The following is a 23,812-nucleotide window of genomic DNA, read 5'->3' as shown; positions in this document are numbered from 1 at the left end:
GGACTAAGACAATAACCAAAAACCTCTTCAAAGGCCTCTGTGAGGATGAAATGAGATGATGCACGTAGGACACTTGGCACATGGTGAACATTCAGTAAACATTCATTATTTAAGGCCGGGCGCGGTGGCTCACGCCTGTAATCCCAGCACTTTGGGAGGCCAAAGCGGGCGGATCACCTGAGGTCAGGAGTTCCAGAACATTATTTATATTATTACTAAGTAGGACTATAAACCCATGCCCAGAAAATCACCCTTTTCACTCTAGTATACTTCCTATTACATGGGCTAAAAGGTTTCCACTTTCTTGAAGTCTTATCTTGAGGCAGCTTTGTCTTTCATCTCGCTAAAAAGGAAATTTAAAAGTGCCTCTAAGATGAGTGTGGGAGGAAAGTGAAAGCTTCTGGCTACGTTATAGCAGATGACACTATAAAATAATAATGGAGGCTGGGCGTGGTGTCTCACGCTTGTAATCCCAGCACTTTGGGAGGCTGAGGTGGGCGAATCACCTGAGGTCAGGAGTTGGAGACCAGCCTGGCCAACATGGTGAAACCCTGTCTCTACTAAAAATACAAAAATTAGCCAGGCGTGGTGGTGCGTGCCTGTAGTCCCAGCTACTTGGGAGGCTGAGGCAGGAGAATCGCTTGAAGCCGGGAGGCGGAGGTTGCAGTGAGCCAAGACTGCACCACTGCACTCCAGCCTAGGCAACAGAGCAAGGCTCTGACTCAAAAAAAAAAAAAAGGAAAAGTGAGACCCATATTTAAATATCTGAAAAGAAAACGGATGACTTGTTTCACTCAGCACCCCAGGACAGGGCCAGAGAAAACAATAAAAACCACATGGAGGCGGGCTGGGTCACAATACTGGAAAGCCCTCTCCAATGACTCTAGCTATCTAGAAATGGACATAGGTTCTCTAGATCTAGACGGGGTTGGCACCCTAGTTCTGGAATTTGAGTGTTCTCCCTGTTGAGCCCCAAACTGCCTTTCTAGTGTGTCTAATAGTAGCATACATCCACCTCTAGGTTCTCCAACTTAGTACATCCTTTTCTCCATCTAATTCCTACCCATATCTCAAGGCTGACCTGACCTGTATGGCCACCCAACAAACCATTAGTGTCTGAACCCCTCAACGCAGTGGCCAAGAGCCACCAACTCTGGGATCAATCTGCTTATGCTTAAATCCCAGCTTTGCCACTTGTGAGCTCTGTGAACTTCAGCCAGTCACTTAACCTCTCTGGACCTCTGCTCTCCATTGGGAAAATTAGACCTACCTCCTAGGATTGTTGTAATATGTTAAAATGTGTTTTGTGTGACATATAGAGCTGCAGCTATACAGAGATAGTAAAAATATCAATGATTGCTAAGGGAGGGGGAAGTGGTAGAAGGGATGAATAAGTGAAGGACAAGGAATTTAAAAAAACGTGAAACTATTCTGGATATTGTTTAATGGTAGATACATGACACTACGCATTTGTCAAAACCAATAGAACCGTACAGCACAAAGAATGGACCCTAAGCTATGGACTTTAGATAATAATAATGTATCAATACTGGTTCATCAGTTGTAACCAATGTACCACACTGTTGCAAGATGTTAGTAATAGGGGAAAAAAACAAGATGATAGGGAGAAAAAACAATAATAATAATAGGGGAGGGCTGGGCATGATGGCTCACGCCTATAGTCCCAGCACTTTGGGAGACTGAGGCAGGCAGATTGCTTGGGTCTAGGAGTTCAAGACCAGTCTGGGCAACATGGCAAAACCCCGTCTCTACAAAAAATACAAAAAATTAGCCAGTCATGGTGGTGGATGCCTGTAGTCCCAGTTAGGAGGCTAAGGTGGGAAGATGGCTTGAGCTCAAGAGGTGGAGGTTATAGTGAGCTGAGATCGCACCACTGCACTCTAGCCTGGGTGACATAGCCTCAAAATATATAATAATAATAATAATAATCATAATAGGGGAAACTAGGGGTGGGGAAAGGGTTTATGGAAACTCTCTGTACCATCTGTTCAATAAAGTCCAAAAAAAAAGTAATCTAAAAATAATGTACATAGGTAATAACTGACACATTGCAGATCCTCAGTTTTAAAAAATATGTAGCACAATAAGTCCTTACACATAGTAAGGACTCAATGAATAATAGCTGTTGATGTTTTTTAAATTACCATTATTAGTATTTAATATTTAACCTACTGGTAATATTAACTTTCTTTTTGGCATTTTTAGCCTCTTTAACTAGAATATATGTTTTTATAAAAAATAAATCACGTTTTTTCTCTTTTCTGTATCCTCCAGATACTCAGTGTAGTGTCTGACAAATATTAGGCTTTCAAAGTTGTGAGACTGGCCACCCTGAGACAATTCTTCACCATGAAGCATTAACTGAATGACCAAGTCATTTCCCTAGTCATCAAGACCAAGTACTTCCTCAGAAAATGATTCCATGATGGGCTGTGGGAGCACAAGTTAGTTCTCTGACTTGGCCACTGCTGTCCGGTGCCATCTGACTGGGTCACATCAGTCCCTCACATCAGTCTGACTCTGCCTTGAAAACAACCTGCTTTTTCTGGAATATTCTGGGACCTCTGGAGTTTGCTGACTGCTTTTTTATACTAGATGATGTGATTAGATTCCAGTATCAGTAGGAATATTTGTTTGAGTGCCTCCTGCTAGATAAAGACTGTTTCTCTGCCTCCTTATTATAGGTACTGACCACAGCATTTCCTACATTTATACCACTTGATTATGTGGAAAATGACTAAAAGGTAGAATTACATGTTTCATGGTGGATATGACAGCCACTTTTCTTTTTGAAGTAAAAGCTTCTGAACATGTCACCTATGTAAATACACTTCACCCCACTGGGTATATTCATACATAATACTTACAATTTGTTCTTGGTTTTGTGGAGAACTGGTGGCACCATTTAATATCCATTGTAAGTTCTGTTCTCCCATGACTAGGCTGGACTGCAGGATAGCTGTGTTGGGAGTTGGGGTGATGGTTATTGTGGGATTATTAGTTAGGACAGAGTTGGCACCCAGGGGCAGAGTCTGGACCATGGTTGGCAGGGGCTCAGTAGTACTTTGTGGTGGGGCTGGTGCTGCCACAGCTGATGCCACTGCCGCTGCTGATGCAGAAGCCCCAGCAACAACAGAAAGTCCTGGTACGATGGGCTGCGGTGCCTGGGGGTGCGGAAGAAACTCTTGATGATTAGCAGCAAACTGTGTGCTGTGGGGAACAGGCACTTCTGGAGGTTGTAAGAGAGCAGGGGGGTTGCCAAATGCAGCTTGCTGGGAGCCAGGTCCTAGGGAGGGAGCAGGCGGAGGAGCAGACGGAGCTGAGGCAGGTAGTAGAGGCTGGGGTGGCTCGGAGAGGCCAGGCTGCAGTACAAGTGGAAGAGATAAAGATGCTGAATTTCCTGTGGATGGCGGAACATCACTGACTGACTCTGCATCACCATTAAAACTTTCAATCAAGGAAGCTGGCAAGAAAAAGAAATAGAAATATATATACATATCCCAAGCCTTAGATGAGCCACAAAAACAGTCATTATGGGCTAAACAAAACACAGCTGAAGTCCACTGAGCTGATCTCTTCATAGCTAGCAGGCCAGCTTTCTGTCATTTTCATTTAGTGACACCTCTGGTCAAAGTATCACGTTTCACCATCAACCTCACTTCCTAAATGTGAAGACCCAATATAGTTCTAACCATTTAAAAAAGTGTCTTAAGGCTTTTCTGGAAAAGAGACTAAACATCCTTTTTTTGACATGACTAGTGACTATACTTTCTGACTAATGGGAAGTTTTACAGACAAATTTTCATGAAACACAGTATGATATATGCAGCTGAAGTTTGTGGATTTGTGGGTCCTGTCCACTCATAGACAGTGTATCACATCAGAAGAAAGAGCTCACAAGGCTGGGCATGGTGGCTCACGCCTGTAGTCTTAGAACTTTGGGAGGCTGAGGCGGGTGGATTGCCTAAGCTCAGGAGTTTCAGAGCAGCCTGGGCAACATGACAAAACCCCATCTCTACCAAAAATACAAAAAAAAAAAAAAATTAGCTGGGTGTGGTGGCACGTGCCTGTGGTCCCAGCTACTCAGGAGGCTGAGGTGGGAGGACCACTCAAGCCTGGAGGTGGAGGTTGCGGTGAGCTGAGATCACACCACTGCACTCCCATCTGGGTGACAAAATGAGACGCTGTCTCAAAAAAAAAAAAAAAAGTAGAAGAAAAAGCTCACAGCTCCTCCCCATTTTGGTGGTTTTACAGCCAACAGAAGATTCTGGGAAAGGAGATTCTCTTCTTCAGGACTGAGGGAAGTAGGGGAAAAGATGGAATTAAACTGAAAGACCCAAACTTTCTGACCCTTTATAGAAAGCTCACTTCATTTAAGCTAACTAGAATGATTCATTGTGCCTGTGACTCAGTGTGTCAGCAAGTGCTTAGATGTGAGTAGAAAGAGTCCGTGTGACAAACCTGTCTGTTGAGGATCTTCCTGAATTGCCGTATCATCTGAATTCTGGAACATTGATTCAAAGATGATTGCTGGTGAAATTGTGCTGAGGTCCTGGCCCTGGGTCTGATGGAGAGAGACAAAGATGTGAGATTGGCCATCTTGAGACAATTCTTCACCATGAGAGAACACATTCAAAGCAGCAGAACTAGAATGAAAATCTTTTGATATGCATCTTGTTTCTACCTTCTGCTATTTAAAGTAACACGTATTTTCTTAAGCCTTAGACACTAAAGATTTGGGTCCTCAAATACTTTATATTTATTTATTTATTTTTTAATAGAGACAGAATCTCACTACATTGCCCAGGCTGGTCTTGAACTCCCGGGCTCAAGCAATCCACTCAACTTCAGACTCCTAAAAATGTTAGGATTAGAGGCATGAGCCACTATGCCCAGCCCCTCAAACACTTAAAACAGGAATTGGCACACTATGACTTGCCAGTTGAGTTCCTGGTTTGTAAATAAAGTTTTATTGGAACACGGGCACATGCATCCATTTATATATTATCTGTGCTACTTTTGCTACAATGGCAGAGTTGACTAGTTGTGACAGAGACCATGGAATCAACGAAGCCTAAAATATTTACTGTCTGGCTCATTACCAAAAAAACCTTGCTGACTTCTGATCTAAAAGACCAAATCTTACAGTAAAAAATGAGATTATAGGCCAGGTGTGGTGGCTTATGCCTATAATCCCAGCACTTTGGGAGGCTGGGGCGGGCAGATCACCTGAGGTCAGGAGTTTGAGACCAGTCTGGCAAACATGGTAAAACCCCGTTTCTACTAAAAATACAAAAATTAGCTGGGCATGGTGGCAGGCGCCTGTAATCCCAGCTACTTGGGAGGCTGAGGCAGGAGAATTGCTTGAACCTGGGAGGCGGAGGTTGCAGTGAGCCAAGATCGCACCACTGCACTCCAGCGTGGGCGACAGAGCAAGACTCCGTATCCAAAAAAAAAAAAAAAATTATATAATATTCATTACCCTGCAACTTGCTTTCCTCATGTAATAATAACATTGTGAATATTTTTCATAATATCTATGATATTCTAGTATGTATGCATGGTAATAAGACAACAATGATGAACAATAGTGATACCTTTATACTTAATAAAAGGTCAGAGGCATTAAAAACAAAAAGGTAAAATGTGAGGGGGGAGACCCAACACAATGTCCTGAGGGCCTGCCTCCCCACAGGCACTAACTAAAACGAGCACTCTTCACTTTAGTTCAGGGAAGGGGAAAGACTACAGTTCTTCTATCCATGGTCAACCTCCAATCCACCTCTACCCCTACAGTTCGTAGGGCAAGAGTGGTAAGGGCAACTGCCTACAAAGTCCAGAGAGGGAACAGAAATACGTGAAGCAAGGGAGGTGGGTTGTGGCATACTGGAGAGAATGCATGCCAGTCACCTCAAGGGCTTCAGCCAAATGCTGCCATGGGAATATGCAGGCCAGGGATGACCAGAACTCAAGTGGCAAAATTTTGACTTTCTTTTTTTTGAGACAGGGTTTCTTTACTCTGTTGCCCAGGCTGGAGTGCAGTGGTATGATCATAGCTCCCCGCAGCCTTCAACTCCCGGGCTCAAGTGATCCTCCCACCTCAGCCTCCAAGTAGCTGGGACCACAGGTATGGGCCACCATATCTGGAAAATTTTTTAATTTTTCTGTAGAGATAGGGTTTTACTATGTTGTCCAGGCTGGTCTGGAACTCCTGGGCTCAAGAGATCCTCCCACCCCAGCCTCCCAAAGTGCTGGGATTATAGGTGTGAGCACCACATCAGACCCAGAAATTTTGATTTTTACATGAAATCTACCAACTTGTAAATAAAAGCAAGTACAGCTGACCCTTAAACAACATGCGTTTGAACTGCACAAGTGGACTTATACTTGGGACTTTTTTCCACTTCTGCCACCCCTGACACAGCAAAACCAACCCCTCCTCTTCCTTTTCCTCCGCCTACTCAATGTGAAGACGATGAGGATGAATCACCTTTACAATGATCTACTTCCCCTTAATAAATAGTAAATTTATTTCCACTTCCTTGTGATTTTCTTAACATTTTATTTTTTCTACCTTACTTTAAGAATACAATACATAATACATATAACATTCAAAATATCTGCTAATCTAAACTGTTTATGTTATCAGTAAGGCTTCCAATCACAGTAGGCTAAGGCCATTGCTAGCTCAGTTTTGGGGGAGTCAAAAGTTATACTAGGATTTGGTTGTGCAGGGGGTTATGGGTTGGGAGGCCAGCACCCCTAGCCCCTGTGTTGTTCAACGGTCACATGTAATTGAAAATAACTTAAACACACTGTATATACCAAACTAAAACCTCTTTTTAGGGCAGATCTTGCCCTAGTGCCAACATACGTTTTAAGGTCATTTTGTAGCAACTCTGCTTCTAGAAGGCAGAACTCAGAAGGATCACTTTGGGATTGGGCAGAAGTGTGGTGATGAGTGGGGCTGTCCACCAATCTAGAAGTGCTCAAAGATTAAATTGCCCACTGGAGCCAAAAGGGAGCAATTCTTTTTTTCCCCTCCTTTTTTTGAGACGGGGTCTAGCTCTGTTACCCAGGCGGGAGTGCAGTGGCGCAGTCAAGTCACTGCAACCTTGAACTCCTAGGCTCAAGATCCTCCCCTAGACCTCCCAAGTAGCTGGGACTACAGGCACATGCCCCCATGCCTGGCTGCTTTTTAAAAATTATTTTTAGTAGAGATAAGGCCCTGCTACGTTGCCCAGCCTGGTCTTGAACTCCTGGCCTCAAGCAGTCTTCCCAAAGCACTGGGATTACAAGTATGAGCCACCACCACCAGCTGATGATTCTCTTCTAGGTCTATCAGCTGAAGGAGGGGAAATTCAGTGATTCCTTTTTTTTTTTTCTTCATTTCAGTGATCCTGATTGCCAATATGATAGAAGGTGAAGTCAGAAATTATGTCAGGCCAGGCACAGTGGCTCACACCTGTAATCCCAGCACTTTGTGGGGCCGAGGCAGGCAGATCACTTGAGGTCAAGAGTTCAAAACCAGCCTGGCCAACACAGTGAAACCCCGTCTCTACCAAAAGTACAAAAATTAGCTGAGCATGGTGGTGCGTGCTTCAAATCCTAGCTACTCGGGATGCTGAGGCAGGAGAATTACTTGAACCTGGGAAGTGGAGGTTGCAGCGAGCTGAGATCGAGCCACTGCACTCCAGCCTGGGTGACGGAGCGAGACTCCATCTCAAATCTATGTGGGACAACTTCCAGCTTCCAGTCCGGACAGAGTTAAAACTCATAGGCCAATAGTGTGACTTTCAAATTTTCATTGTGACACAAAGTAAGAAATACATTTTACACTGTATATACATACATTCTTCATATTATATACATATCCATATGTGTAACTGAAACAAGTCTATGAAACAGACCTTATCCTTACTATGTGCAATGTCCTCTGATTTTTTTTCTATTCTATTGATGTCTTTGAAATGCTGATTATAAACCACTATTTTAAAACCCAATGAAAAGGTGCAATCCAGTTTGAAAAATTGTTGACTAACAACTACCACTGAGCATAAGCTTTGCAACCTCCTCATAGTTGTTATTATTAATATTATTATTATTTGAGACAGAGTCTCGCTCTGTTGCCCAGGCTGGAGTGCAGTGACATGATCTTGGCTCACTGCAACCTCCGCCTCCCAGGTTCACGCCATTCTCCTGCCTCAGCCTCCCGAGTAACTGGGACTACAGGCGCCTGCCATCATGCCCGGCTAATTTTGTTTTTTGTATTTTTAGTAGAGATGGGGTTTCACCGTGTTAGCCAAAATGGTCTTGATCTTCTGACTTCGTGATCCACCCGCCTCGGCCTCCCAAAGTGCTCGGATTACAGGCGTGATCCACCCTCCTCGGCCTCCCAAAGTGCTGGGATTACAGGCGTGAGCCACCACGACCAGCCATAGTTATTATTTTTGTTCTGTTTATAAATCATTATAGGTAGTAACATAATTAAAAACGAATGAGCTATATTTGTCAATGATATTAGGTTGGTGCAAAAGTATTTGCAGTTTTTGCCATTACTTTCAATGGCAATTACTTTTGACCAACCTAATACCTCAATAATACTAGGGAAAAGAAAAGGAATGGGCTTGTGTGCCTCCAAAACATATGTACAAAAATGTTCACAGCAGCACTATTCATAATGGCTCCAAACTGGAAACTATCCAAAGGCCCAGCAGGAGAAAGAACAAATATTGGTATATTCATTTAGTGTATTGTGGTATATTCACTTAGTGTAATATTGTTCAACAAGAAGAATGAATGACCTGTAACTGTATGTAATAATATGGCTTAATTTCTTAAACATAATGTTATGAGAAGAAAAGCCACACATAAACAAGTATATGATTCCAATCATAAAAGCATTAAAAAAAAAAAACAGGAAAAACTAATCTTAGTTGTTATAAGTCAGAATAGTGGTTGTCTGCAGGGAGAGATCATGGCTTTTGGGGGTATGTGAGGCGGGGGCCTCTGGGGTGCTGGGAATGTTATTTTGTTTGTTTTCTTTTGTTTTGAGACAGAGTTTCGCTCTTGTCACCCAGACTGGAGTGCAATGGCACGATTTCAGCTCACTGCAACCTCTGCCTCCATGGTTCAAGTGATTCTCCTGCCTCAGCTTCCCGAGTAGCTGGGATTACAGGCGCCCGCCACCACACCCGGCTAATTTTTGTATTTTTAGTAGAGACGGAGTTTAGCCATGTTGGCCAGGCTGGTCTCAAACTCCTGACCTCAGGTGATCCGCCTACCTCAGCCTCCCAAAGTGTTGGGATTATAGGTGTAAGCCACCACGCCTGGCTGCGAATGTTCTTTTTGACTGGGGTGCTGGTTACATGGGTGTGACGAATTGTGATGATTCATCAAGCTGTACATTTATAATACATGTGCTTTTCTGTATGTATATTGTACCTCAATAAAAAGCTTGTTAAAATTTTAAAAAAGGAAAATGCTGAAGCCCCTGCCAAGCTTCAGGGCAAAAACGCTGGGAGCAAAGTGGGTAGGAACAACTTTCACAAGTAGAGAAGACAAGAACAGGCTGAGCTTTCCAGGCCTGGGGCAAGGAGCAAAGAGCAAAGGGCAAAGAAGAGGAGAATACAGGTAGCTGTCTGGGACCAGGATGGATCCTGGAGCTGAGCAGCCAAAAGGCTTCGAGAAGGCCATTCCCTAGCACCTTCAACTCTCCTCTAACAAAAGATCTGAGCAAACCAAAGTTCATTTCTAGGATATGCATACATATGGCTGCTGAGAAACCCATAAAATCATTATCTCATATAAATTTACTATTTGATTTTAACAAGTCCTGATTCTCTTTTTTTCTTTTTTTTTTTTGAGACAGGGTCTTGCTCTGTTGCCCAGGCTGGAATGCAGTGGTGTGACCATGGCTCACTCCAGGGCTCAAACAATCCTCTTGCCTCAGCCTCCCAGATAGCTGGGACAACACCAGCTAATATTTTATTTTTACTAGAGATGAGGTCTCTATTAAAAAAATATATTTTTATTAGAAAATACCACCACCACACCCAGCTAATATTTTATTTTTACTAGAAATGAGGTCTCACTGTGTTGCCCAGACTGGTCTCAAACTCCTGGGCTCAAGCCATCCACCCACCTCTGCTTCCCAAAGTGCTGGGATTACAGGCATGAGCCACTGCACATGTTCCTAATTTTTTTTTCAAGCAAAGAAAATTTAATCCTGGCCAGGCGCGGTGGCTCACGCCTGTAATCCCAACACTTTGGGAGTCCGAGGCAGGCGGATCACGAGGTCAGGAGATCGAGACCATCCTGGCTAGCATGGTGAAACCCTGTCTCTACTAAAAAATACAACAAAAATTAGCCAGGCATGGTGGCGGGCGCCTGTAGTCCCAGCTACTGGGGAGGCTGAGGCAGGAGAATGGCGTGAACCCAGGAGGTGGAGCTTGTAGTGAGGCGAGATCGTGCTACTGCACTCCAGCCTGGGCGACAGAGCGAGACTCCGTCTCAAAAAAAAAAAAGAAAAAAGAAAAATTAATCCTATTGCTTCAAGAAATTGTGGCCTTAGTTTGAAAGGCTAAAATCAATTTCCACATCTGAGATAAACACTGGGTACCAGGAGCATTATCTATAATTAAACCCCAAGGGATAGTGCTTCTCTCTCTTGATTATATAAATTGTGATAGGAAAGGCTTCCCTTTTTTTATAAGTACTTGGTGTCCCCTTATGCCAGGGTATTTTCCTGGTGACCCTAGGGCTCCAGAAAGCTCCTTAGTCATATGTCATAGTCTTGGCCAGAGAATAGACTCCTAAGCTATTTAACACAGTTACATGTTAAAGGGATATTATTCCTAGAAATCTTAGGCTGGGTAGCTTTGAGGGCATCTACACCACCCAGTGCAGAAATTTCTTTTAGAACATTAGTTGTGAAATAGGAATATGCATAAAAATCATGTGATGTACCCACTTAATCTTTTTCTCTTTGTTCTTTAGTTTGGTTCATTTCTATTGATTGATCTTCAACTCAACTGATTCTTTCTTCTGTCATTTCCAATCAGCTGTTAAGCCCCATCCAGTGAATTATTTCAGCTATATTTTTCCGTTTTAGATTTCCATTTGGTACACTTTTTACGGTTTCTATTCCTCTGCTGAGATTTCCTATTTGTTCAATCATTACAAGCATATTCCTTTATGTCCTTGAGCATATAATAGCTCTTAAAAATCCTTGTCCCATAAAAAAATAAAAATAAAAAAAATCCTTGTCTGTTAATTTTAACATTAGATGGGTCATCTTGGGGTCCATCTCCACAGATTACCTTTTCTCTTGTGGAGGGATCATGTTTTCCTGTTTCTTCACGTGTTTACTAATTTGGGATTGCTCTGAACACTACAAATGATATATTTTAGAGACTCTGGACTCTGTTACACTTCTTGGAAGTGTGTTGACTTGTTTGTCTGAATACATTAACTTCATCTCCCTTGCAGTGGATGCAGCTATGATCTTTGTGTAGATCTTTAGCCTTGGCTGGGCTGCTTAGAGTCTATCCCACACATCCATGGTGCAGGGGTCAGCCAGAGATTCGGAGAGAGTTTATACACAGAACTTGGGGCTCCCCCTTAGTGACTCTTTCCTTTCCAGGCTACCTGCCTTCACTTTCCAGGTGCTGTGGCCACCCTGAACTCTGTCCTCTGGTTATTCAAGCCAGTAAGATTGAGTTTTTATGAGTTTGGCTGCCTCGTTGAGTGCCAACTGGGGCTTGCCCACGGTGGATAAGCCATAAAACTTGCAAGCCTACCCAGTGCCTTTACCATCTTCCAAGCAATCCCTTCTTCCAAGGTTACCTCTGCTTGCTATTGGTTGCTCACCAGTGCCTTTCCACAGTTGTTTTTTATATTTTGTCTAGAATTTTTAGCTGTTTTCTGCGGGAGAGTTGGTCTCATAAGAGCAACTCTGCCACTACCAGAAGGAGAATTAGGCCTTGTCGTGCTTACATAAAAATGCAGGTTCAGATGCCACGATCAGACAAGCTGACTCAGCAGGCTTGGGGGGAGGCCCAAGAACCTACAACTTCAGAAGTGCTGTAATTGACTCCACTAACCACTTTTTCACAGCATTCCTGAATCATTCAGTCTCTGTTCAAATACTTCCCATCATATTTATTCATTATGCACATAATCACAGAAAATCTAGCCTATGCTATATTTATTTACCAGGAAAAACGACAACAAAAAACCCAAACTCAAAATTAGTGTTACAATACTATAAAACTCTCATGTTCAACATGGAGGAGGCTGCATAAGCTCAGACTCAATGCATTGGTTTGTAAGTTGCATCATGGAGCCATGGGAATGGCAGTCAAATTTCCTAACAGCTTGAATCAAAGCAATCAGATTAAGATAAAGTGGGCTTGTCCTTTAGCAGATAGAGGCCTGTATATGTGTAAGAGGTTTTCTTCAAAAAGCTAATACACTTAAAGAAGGGAATTTTTCTCTCCCCATTGCGCAGAAAAAAAATAAATAAATAAAATTAAAATTAAAAAGGAAAAGACCAAGCCAGGTCATATAGATAGGATTTGAGAAAGTCCAGAAACTAGAATTCTGGTTATGTCTTACAGTACTAGACTTTAAGTTCCTCAAGGACAAACTATACCAACATTTTTAACTACTATAAGCTCAGTACTGGCACAGTGCCTGGTCAATAAATATTTGCTAAATGAGTGAAAAAAAGAAATTTTCTGGGGCCAGGTTACCGAGTGAGTGACCTGCGTCAAAAGGAATCAGGCATCAGAGAGAACAGCCTCTAATAGAACTCTTATCAGAAGAAGAAAAAATCCTACATGGTCAGTAATTAAACACAATTAAATCTAGAAAACTTCAAAGACTGGCCTGCCTCAATTTTCCCACCAAAGGGAGTGCTGAATTCTTGCCCTTATTTTTCTAGCACTGGTATTACAGGTACACTTACCGTACTGGAATTTTCTCGCAATTCAGAATCTGTGGACAGAAGGCTCAAGTCACTTAGACAAAGTGAGTGATTTGTATCCTGTGAAAGAGAAAAAATTCTAATTGAGTAACAAAAATCAGGATTTACAGTGGCATATCATGTAACAAAACATTTGATTACAAAGTCCCTAATGTTCCACATGTCTACATGTATTATCTGAAGAAGTATAAGCCAACCAAAGCAAGGGCTAAATGAATTAGTTAATTTTTTTTAAATTATACTTTAAGTTCTAGGGTACATGTGCACAATGTGCAGGTTTGTTACATTATGTATACATGTGCTATGCTGGCGCGCTGCAGCCATTAACTCATCATTTACATTAAGTATATCTCCTAATGCTATCCCTCCCCGCCCCACCCCGTGAATTAGTTAATTTTTAAAAATCCTGATATTCTTAGAAGAATATCTTACATTTCTTAAAAATGATTAATAAAGAGTTTTAGAGGCTGGGCGTGGTGGCTCACGCCTGTAATCCCAGCAATTTGGGAGTCTGAGGCTGGTGGATCACAAGGTCAGGAATTCGAGACCAGCCTGGCCAACATAGTGAAACCCCATCTCTACTAAAAATACAAAAAATTAGCTAGGCGCGGTGGTGTGTGCCTGTAATCCCAGTTACTCTGGAGGCTGAGGCAGGAGAATCACTTGAACCTGGGCGGCAGAGGTTGCAGGGAGCCAAGATCACGCCACTGCACTCCAGCCTGGGCAACAAGAGTGAGACTCTGTCTCAAAAAAAAAATAATAATAATAATAATAATAATAATAAAGAGTTTTAACATTATCTTATGACTAAGGCTCCAAAGTAACAAACCTATAATAATGTGAAATTAATACTATCTGTATACCTGGTCTCATCATTTACAGTGATTTCACATGACCTCATTTGCTATTCATATAAACCTTGGAAGTATTACTCTATATCCCCATTTTTTATTCTTTTTGTAACAAATTGCCACAAACTTATATTCCCGCTTTAAATATCAGAAAACTAATGCTCAGACAGTAGGAATCAAGTGCCCCAAAACACACAGCTAATTAGCAGAAGACAAATCCAGTGCTTCTGCCTGAAAAGTCAATGGTCCTTCCACCACTGTGTTTCCCACATGGGCACTGAAAGGCTCCTTACTCAGAGTGGTACTGGGGATTTAGAATTCAAATTCCACTGCCCAGGCTAAGTGAACTCTGGAGTCCCAGAATGCCAGTCACAATTCACACTTTAGGTGGTAGCCCTGCTTACCTCAGATGCTCCTATTCATACACACACTCAACAAACATTCATAATGCATCTACTATGTATTAGACACTGTTCCAGACCCAGGGATACAATAATGAACGAACTAAACTCCTCCCCACATAGAGCTTACTTTCTAGCAGAGAGAGAGGACAAAAAACAAATAAATATACAATGTGCGAGAGGATAAGTGTTATGGAGAGTAAGGGCAGTAGGGAACTCTGGGATAGGAGTTGCTCTTTTATTGGGTGGTTAGGGAAGCCCTTTTAGGTAAGTGGCATTTGAGTAGAGAGTGAAGGAAAGAGGGTATCAACCATGCACGTATCTAGAGAAGATGTTCCAAGCAGAGGGTACAGTAAGTATAAAGGCCTAGGGGCAGGAGTGGACACTCCTTGGTTCAAGAAACCACAAAGAGGACCATATGGCTGAAGTGAGAGGAAGAAAAGTAGGCAGGGCACAGTGGCTCACATCTGTAATCCCGGTACTTTGGGAGGCCAAGGCAGACAGATCACTTAAGCTTAGGAGTGCAAGACCGGCCCAGGCAACATGGTGAAGACCACATCTCTACTAAAAACACAAAAAAAAACCCGGGTGTGGTGGTGCATGCCTGTGGTACCAGCTAGTTGGGAGGATCCCTGAGCCAGGGAGGTGGAGGTCACAGTGAGCAGAGATTGCACCACTGCACTCCAGCCTACAGGACAGAGCAAGACCCTGTTTCAAATAAAATAAAATAAAACAAAAATAAAAGCGAGGTAGATGAGATCAGAGAAGCAACCAGGCCAGAATGTGTAGGGCCCTATAGCCTACTATAAAGACTGACTTTTACTTCAAGTGAAGTAGGAAGCTACTGGAGGCCAGGTGGGGTGGCTCATGCCTGTAATCCCAGCACTTTGGGAGGCTGAGACAGGGGGTGGGGGAAGGGAAAGACTGCTTGGACCTTATCTCTATTAAAATAATTTTTTAAAATCTATAAAATAAAAATTTAAAAAGCTACTGTGGGTTATGAGCAGAGGACAGACATTATCTGCTTTATGGTTCAGAAAGATCACTCTGGCTGATATATGTAGGACAGTCTGTTGTGGAGTGGACAGAAGAGGGGGAAAAGGTCCTAAGAAGCTCACTTAACAGGTTATTGCAATAATCCAGGCAAAAAGACAACAGTAGACTGAATAAAGTAATCAGAAGAAGTGACCGGATTCTAGACAAATTATCAAGGATGAGCTGGCAGACTTTGCTGGCGGATGTGGAGTGTGAGGGAAAAAAGAGTCAAGAATGACTATAAGATTTTTGGCCTTTGCCACTAGAAAACCAGAGCCACCATTTACCAAGATGAGGAAGACTGCAGGAAGAACAGGTTTGGACATGTTAAGTTTGACAAGAGTAGATGATATCTGGGTGAAGACGTCGAGTAGGTGGTTAAACACACAAGTCAAGACACTGATCTTGACCCTGACTTCTTCCCGCTCACTAACAGATATATAGAGAAGACATTTTAACCTTTGATTGTGATACACAAACAACTGTTGAAGTTCTGTGGTACCCAGATCAAGAGACAAAAACACTACACACCTCTGATCCATTGTGTTGTGGAAGTGCATTGTATGAGTGTCCTTTGTTATCATGACCTTTCATGTGACTTTTGAGACTGTACTGAGTGCTGAATGTTTTCTCACAGCCATTACTGGGACAGAAGAAGGGTCTTTCACCTGCAAGAATAACAAAGTAGTGTTAATTTACCATAAAGTCATTTCACTGGATTAAGAAATCTACCTTTCCCTAATAGAGGTAAGTAAGTATTTTTAAGAGAGTTTGGGTAACAGTTGTTAAAAGTTCAATAAATTACACATTAATCATCTCAGTCCTCAAACTCAATGCTGAGCAAAGCACTGGGAATGCCTACTGCTGGGAAGTTTAAAGAGTAGATTTGTTTCTCACAGGTTGTTTTTTTTTAGAGTGTCTCTGTATTGGTTTCATCTCTTAAGGTTGAATACCTGAGGTCCGCCTCTGAAAGAAACCCAAACATTCTAGGTAAGGCTGAGCTAATTAGGCTCACCTGAATATATACAGGATCTATATCTCTGTATATCCACCTAGCTCTACAGGTCTCAATGGAAAACTGATAGTTACAGGCTTGATGAAGGTTAAAATAAAAAACAAAAATTGGCCTAAACTCACCAGTATGTGTACGAACGTGAGTTTTAAGGTGGTGGCTTGCTGCAAATGCTTTTCCACAGCCATCGTGATCGCACCTAAATTTGTTAAGGAAAGAGAAACAGGAGTCATTAGCTAATAGACCTTTATCCTGAACATCTTTTTTTTTTTGAGACTGAGTCTCGCTCTGTCCCCAAGGCTGGAGTGCAGTGGCGCAATCTTGGCTCACTGCAAGCTCCACCTCCCGGGTTCATGCCATTCTCCTGCCTCAGCCTCCCGAGTAGCTGGGACTACAGGTGCCCACCACCACGCCCAGCTAATTTTTTGTATTTTTAGTAGAGACAAGGTTTCACCATGTTAGCCAGGATGGTCTCGATCTCCTGACCTTGTGATCCGCCCGCCTCGGCCTCCCAAGTGCTGGGATTACAGACGTGAACCACTGCGTCTGGCCTCTGAACAACTCTTATAAATAGAAACTAAAACAAATATTCAGAACACTAAGATCAGATCAATGACACTGGTTTTAGAGATGGGAATGATGAGAGGTTCTTGAAAAAGTAAGGGGGCATATCTGGGATCAGAGGGAACTGAGAGCCCAGGATAAGTATTTCTTGTCCTACAGGTAAGGTCCATGTTGAGAGCCCTGAAAACAAAAGTCTTTTGATGAATTACTTAACAGACCTCTGTTGACAGTGACAGTCCATATGAAAAATCTGCCAGTGGAACATTAGGAATATCAAGAGTAAGCAAAGTGGCTCTCAAATATGTACATGGCTTGAAATATAACATAAGAACAAAATCAATCAGAAGATAGGCTCAAGTAACTTATCTATAATCTTGTGTGTCGAGATCTACTTCATTCTCTTTTACTGTCTTGATAACCAAAGCTAAAAGGAATCTTTCCCTCCTCAGAACTCCTAAGGCTTTTCTTTACATTTCTTTTATGGCAACTCTCATTTCCAATCTTATTTTCTCTGTGGATGCATCTGGTATCTGCTCTCCTAGAGTGTAAACTACTTGAGTACAGGATCCACGTAGCTCTTTCTGTAGCTCCTGCACATAGCAGACATTCCTTAATTACTTATATGAATGAATGCATTTTCTTATAAACCAAAATATTTTATTTCTTTAAATAGAAAGCTTCTCTAAAGCATTTTCATTTTTAATTACATACAATCATCATCATGTCTAAAGTCTCACTGAATATTCAAGAAAAATGCAGTTTTAATCATCACAAAAATAAATGCATGTGACTGGATAGAAATCAGAGTCCTCTCAGCAGCCTACGGGGAGTGGGGGGTGGGGAATAACCTAAGCTTCACAGCATCCATCTGTAGAGTAACCAATTACAATCTAACTACTCTTGCCCTTAAAGGGATCATGACTCAGGAATGCATCTGTAACTTAAAAACACAATTCCTTTTTTTTCTGAGACACGGTCTCTCTCTGTTGCCCAGGCTGGAGTGTAGTGGCATGACCATGGCTCACTACAGCCTTGACCTCCCAGGCTCAAGCGATCTTCCCACCTCAGCCTCCTAAATAGCTGGGACCATACGCATGCGCCACCACTTCCAACTAATTTTAAAATTTTCTGTAGAGTCAGGGTCTCACTATGTTGCCCAAGCTGGTCTCGAACTCCTGGGCTCAAGTGATCCTCCCACCTCAGTCTCCCAAAGCGCTGGGATTACAGACATAAGCCCAGCCCACAATTCCATTTGATTGGCATCTAAGAGTTGACTGTCTCTAACAACTTTTTATTTCTAAGTACCCTAACAAAACGAGTGGTTTAAGAAGGAACAGGTAGCATATCTAATGCCTTGAATATCCCCTGCCAAAATTCAAATACATTGTTTATTTTTTTTTATTTTTATTTTTTTTGAGACAGAGTCTCACTCTGTCATCTAGGCTGGAGTGCAATGGCACAATCTTGGCTCACCACAACCTCCGCCTCTCTGGTTCCAGCAATTCTCCTGCCTCAGCCTCCAGAGTAGCTGGGACTATAGGCATGTGACACCACGCCTGGCTGATTTTTGTAGTTTTAGTAGAGATGTGGTCTCACCATGTTGCCCAGGCTGGTCTTAAACTCCTAACCTCACGTGATCCACCTGCCTCAGCCTCCCAAATTGCTGGAATTACAGGCATGAGCCGCCATGCCTGGCCTCAAAGACATTGTTTATGGGCAGTTTTTGGCAATACATCTATCTATATTACATTTAGGGGAAATCCTTACAAACTGATTATCTCATTAAAAATGTCATATAATCATCCCAAAGCTGATTTTGAATACCTGTTGAATGCCCGGAATCATGCTATATACTATGAGCAGAGAAGAAAGTAGATAACCCAAGTCCCTCCTTCAAGTTTATAGTACATGTATCTATTAGATATACATGTTGACATATATGAATAAAAATGGATGCTCCTATATGTTTGTGTATACACACAAGATATTACAAAGCAATAATTTGAACAAGTAACAACTGCACCACTAAGCTAAGCATCCCTACCTCTCATTTCCTCTCTTGTCTTCTCATTCCCTCCCTCCTTGATTCTTAGGTAGGTATCCCTCCTCTGGGCTTAAGGCACTTTGGCCATCTTGCAGCCTCAGATATTATCCACAAATTTGTGGTTTTTTGTCACCAGACAAAGGTTCTTAAGAAGAAGGCCTGCTTCGGAGTATTTCTCTAGCACTAATAAAAGTACCCACCACATAAGTGAGTTTCAACAAATACTTCTTGGAAATACATGGGAAAAAATGAGGCAGAAAGGCCATCATCCACAGAGTAAGGATGTTCTTGGACTCCATCAGCACCCCTCTAATCTGCAGTGGTTGGTTATAGCTGTCCTGGGGTGAGCTAACACTGCTAAATCAAGAGCTAGTAAAGGGAGTTTTCTTCTTTTTTGAAAAATTCCAGAGTATATCAAGAACCCCAGCTGAAACCTGGTCAGTGACAAATAGAAAACAGTAAGACCTACCGAAATGGCTTTTCCCCTGTATGAGTTCGAATGTGCTTCCTCAGATCACTGAGTGTGGTGAAGTATTTGCTGCAGCCTTCAGATTCACAGTTAAACGTTTTCCCTGTGTGAAGCCTCTGATGTGCTTTCAGCCTGCAAAATATTCCAGAAAAATTCCCTTTGTCATAAAATTCTTTTTTTTTTTTTTTTTTTCTGAGACAGAGTTTCGCTCTTGTCGCCCAGGCTGGAGCGCAATGGCGCAGTCTCGGCTCACTGCAACCTCCTCCTCCTAGGTTCAAGCGATTCTCCTGCCTCAGCCTCCCAAGTAGATGGGATTATGGGAGCCCACAACCACGCCTGGCTAATTTTTGTATTTTTAGTACAACGGGGTTTCACCAGGTTGGCCAGGCTGGTCTCGAACTCCTGACCTCAGGTGATCCGCCTGCCTCGGCCTCCCAAAGTGCTGGGATAACAGGCATGAGCCACTGCGCCCGGCCTCCCTTTGTCATAAAGTTCTACAGAGTCTCCCCATGCCAGCTTAACGTGCTTCAGGATCAAGTGTGTAAGAATTCTATACCCATAACATATTAGTATCCAACATATTTTGCCCCAAAAGAAATGCAGAGAATAGCATAGTGGTATGAGTGTGACTCTGGAGACAGACTTCCTGGGATTCAAATCCTGACCCCACATCCTGCTTGGATGGGGAAACTTGAGCTAGTTATAGAACCCCTCTGTGCTTCCATTTACTTATCAGCTGTTGTGGGGACTAGCACTTGGAATCATGCCTGGCACACAGTGAGTATTTTTAAGTGTTAGCTATTGTTATTTCTATTACTTTATACTCAATACTGAAGACCATTAAGTCTCCTGATACAAATGTGAAAAAGAGATTGGCTACTGAATAGGCCACTCCCCATTTCTCAGGATAGAAAAGTCCTTCAAGCTGAGGTAGGACAGAAGCCTTAGTACAAAGATCCTGAGCCAAGGGGAGATAGTACTCTATGCCAAGCACTGAAATGCCCAGGCCAGAATGCTGCTCCATGAGATGCAAATCTAAACACAAATGTACTGTCGCTTCTAACCAGCCCAAGATATGTCCATCTTTAAGTAACAGGTTTCTCTAATGCATTTTTAAATTTTTTTCTTTCATTTTCTGAGATCTGGCAGAAATGAATTTTACGTAGTTGAACACAGCTGCACTCTTTTAAAGCCCTGAAAGTGAAAAACTCTCCTCTGCAAGGGGAAAGAGCTCTGCAGTCACAACAAGGTCAAGGTCAGAGGCTGGCAGAGCATTGGAGACAAGACTGACCTGTACAGTGTGTTGAATGCCTTCTCACAGCCCTGTACGTCACACTCAAATGGCTTCTCCTTCGTGTGCACTCGCACGTGGATCCTGAGGCTGTAAGAGGTAAGGAAGGCTTTGCCACAGCCCTCCTGATTACAGACAAAGGTGTACTCTCCTCGGTGAGTCTTCTGGTGGGTTCGCAGGTTGCCTGCTGTGCTGTAGGTGCGGGGACAGCCCTCAAAGGTACATTGGTACCGCTTTACCTGGCAGACAGAAGACACCTAATCAACAGGACAAAAGAGCTGCCCAGGGCTTAACTCCCCCACCCAGAGCTCAGCTCCCAAGAGATGTTGTGGACAATACAACTGGGTTTTCATCATAAACACAGAAAACAGCCTCTAGCAGCAAAGTGGAAAAACCTTATTGTTGATCAAATCATACCTGGACAACACATAATGATTTATGGGGAAGAAATAAGTCTATATGTAGATGAATATTCTAAATGAACATAAGAATGTTTTCAGACTCTATATACATCTATCCACTAAAAGTACACTATACTGTTACAGCTACCTGTATTCAAATAAGATCTTAACTTTGTTTTAAGGCTTGACTAAACACCCTGACCTCCAGAACTACAACTTGATTGGAATTACCAATATTAAATTGAGTTTAAAACATCTGGAAATTTACATACTTAATCATCAAACGTATTTCCCTAGATTGTTTCCACTGCATATTTTCAAGCCTACAAAATGACAACAACATATTGCAAATTTCTTGGAAGATTTGGTGATGTGATAATTCTCAAACTGCCAGCCTCTTGTTTCCTTTCACCATCAAACTTCTTGAAAGGGGAGTCAATTCTTCACCTCATGGCAGAAGGTTAAGAAAAAAAAAAAGCTGCTTCTCCGACAAATATCAAATGGCAGATGACTCTAGTGCAGTGGAGGGCCTGGAATGGGAGGCCCAGCAGCTTCCTCAGAGACTTTGTTTGGCAGGGATATTGGGGCCAGGGTCATGGCTGTGGTTGGCCTGGAGCCAGGGCTGAGGCCATGGAGCTCTCAGAGGCAAGGCTGAGAACAAGGAGTGGATGCCCATCACCAAGCTGGGCTGCCTGGTCCAAGACATGAAGATCAAGTCCCTGGAGAAGGTCTAGCTCTTCTCCCTGCCCATTAAGGAGTCTGAGATCATTGACTTTTTGCTGGGGTCACCTCTCGAGGATGAGCTTTTGAAGACTACACCTCTGCAAAAGCAGACCCGCGCTGGCCAGCACACCAGGTTCAAGGCCATCGGGGACTACAGTGGCCACATCGGTCTGGATGTTCAGTGCTCCAAGGAGGTTGCCAATGTCATCCAAGGGGCCATGATCCTGGTCAAGCTCTCCACTGTTCCTGTTTGGAGAGGCCACTAGGGGAACAAGATCAGCAAGCCCCACGCCGTCCCCTGCAAGGTGACAGGCTGCTGTGGCTCTGTGTTGGTGCGCCTTATCCCTCCCCCACCCCACCCAAGGCAATGGCATCATCTTGGCCCGTGCCCAGGAAACGGCTGCTGATGGATGGTATTGACAACTGCTATACCTCTGCCAGGGGCTGCACTGCTACCCTGGACAACTTCACCAAAGCCACCCTTTAGGCCACCTCTAAGACCTATAGCTACCTGACCCCTGATCTCTGGAAAAAGACTGTATTCACCAAGTCTCCCTGTCAGGAATTCACTGACCACCTCATCAAGACCCACACCAGAGTCTCTGTGCAGAGGACCCAGGCTCCAACTGTGGCTATAACATAGCAATTTTACACAAGAAAAATAAAGTGAATCGAGCCTGTTTAAAAAAAGAAAAGAAGAAGAAGAAGGCAGGGTGCGGTGGCTCATGCTTGTAATCCCATCACTTTGGGAGGCCAAGGCAGGAGGATCACTTGAGGCCAGGAGTTTGAGACAACCTGGGCAACACAGCAAGACCCTGTCTCTACCAAAAACAAACAAAACCACAAAATCAGCCGAGCATGGTGACACATGCCTATAGTTCCAGCTATTTGGGAAGCTGAGGTAAGACTGCTTGAGCCCAGGAGTTCAAGGTTACAGTGAGCTATGATTGCTACTGCACTCCAGCTTGGTAGACAGAACCAGACCTGGCCTCAAAAAAGAAAAAAAAGGGGGGAAAAAAACTAGATAAACAATAATAGAAATAAAAATATTAATAAAGAAAATACCAAAATACAAAAGTTAGCCAGGCGTGGTGGCACATGCCTATAGTCCCAGCACTTAGGAGGCTGAGGTGGGAAGATCCACTTGAGCCTGGAAGGCTGAGGCTGCAGTGAGCTGTGATCACACCACTAGACTCCAGCCTAGATGACAGAAAAAATAATAATAACAATAACATTTTGGGCTGGATGATTTAGAAAAAAAAGAAAAAGAATTTTTAAAAATTTTAAAAATGGCAGTTGACACCATTTCCATCAATGCCCATGTATTTCTTAACCAGTTGGCAAGATGGCTTCACTGTAAGAAATTATTCTCTTAACTTCCCGGTAGTCAAACTCTTTTGTCCTTCCCTATTTTCCTTGACTATTCGCAAACATATCTGATTGATGATACCCTCAATGTCTGAAAACTTGTCCTTCACAACATAGTAATGCCTTGGGGCACTCTTTAACTCCTTCTCTGAGATACTTCTTTCCCTTAACCTCTAAGCGTAGGTGTAGGGATTCCAAATTTTGTCTCTCATCTCCCAAAGATCCTCATATCTATACTGATGCGGTAGAAGAAGCACTAGACTTGGCAGCAGAAGACTGAATTCTGGCACTTTTGTTCAACATATTTTTTTTTTTTTTTTTGAGACAGAGAAACCAAGAACAATGATGTCACCGGAGCTAAAGGAAAAAGGGTCTCAAGGAAACATGATCAACATGTTAAATGTCAGAGAAAACAAGGAAGATAAAGACTGGGGAAGTGACTGGATCCAGCAGATAGGAATTCACTAATGACTTAGCAAGACTAGTTTCAGCGGACTACTGGGGTCAGGGTCCGGATGCAGGTGACTAAATGAAAGGTGAAGTGGAGGTAGAGGCTAGAGATGAAGTACGGCAGCACAAGTGAACTCCTGAGTTGATAAAGTTTTTTTGTTTTCGTTTTTAAGAGACAGGGTCTTTGTTGCCCA

At 42.8% G+C, this 23,812-nt stretch overlaps 1 protein-coding gene across 4 annotated transcripts in view; it reads right to left on the bottom strand.

Moving 5' to 3' along the window:
- MTF1 (metal regulatory transcription factor 1) overlaps window positions 1–23,812 on the bottom strand; it is a 50,029-nt gene that overhangs the window by 9,652 nt on the left and 16,565 nt on the right. For all 4 annotated transcript variants that reach the window (XM_004025491.5, XM_055357083.2, XM_019015662.4 and 1 more), the window contains exons 3-9: window positions 20,677–20,915; window positions 19,386–19,517; window positions 16,434–16,507; window positions 15,828–15,964; window positions 12,992–13,069; window positions 4,483–4,585; window positions 2,889–3,484 (exon numbers count right to left, since the gene is read on the bottom strand). In XM_004025491.5, coding sequence (XP_004025540.1) covers window positions 2,889–3,484; window positions 4,483–4,585; window positions 12,992–13,069; window positions 15,828–15,964; window positions 16,434–16,507; window positions 19,386–19,517; window positions 20,677–20,915 — 1,359 coding nt within the window. The remainder of the gene's footprint in view (window positions 1–2,888; window positions 3,485–4,482; window positions 4,586–12,991; window positions 13,070–15,827; window positions 15,965–16,433; window positions 16,508–19,385; window positions 19,518–20,676; window positions 20,916–23,812) is intronic.

Source organism: Gorilla gorilla, chromosome 1 (assembly GCF_029281585.2).
Source record: "Gorilla gorilla gorilla isolate KB3781 chromosome 1, NHGRI_mGorGor1-v2.1_pri, whole genome shotgun sequence".
Classification (NCBI taxonomy): Eukaryota; Metazoa; Chordata; class Mammalia; order Primates; family Hominidae; genus Gorilla; species Gorilla gorilla.
This window is presented reverse-complemented; position numbering and strand designations above follow the sequence as displayed.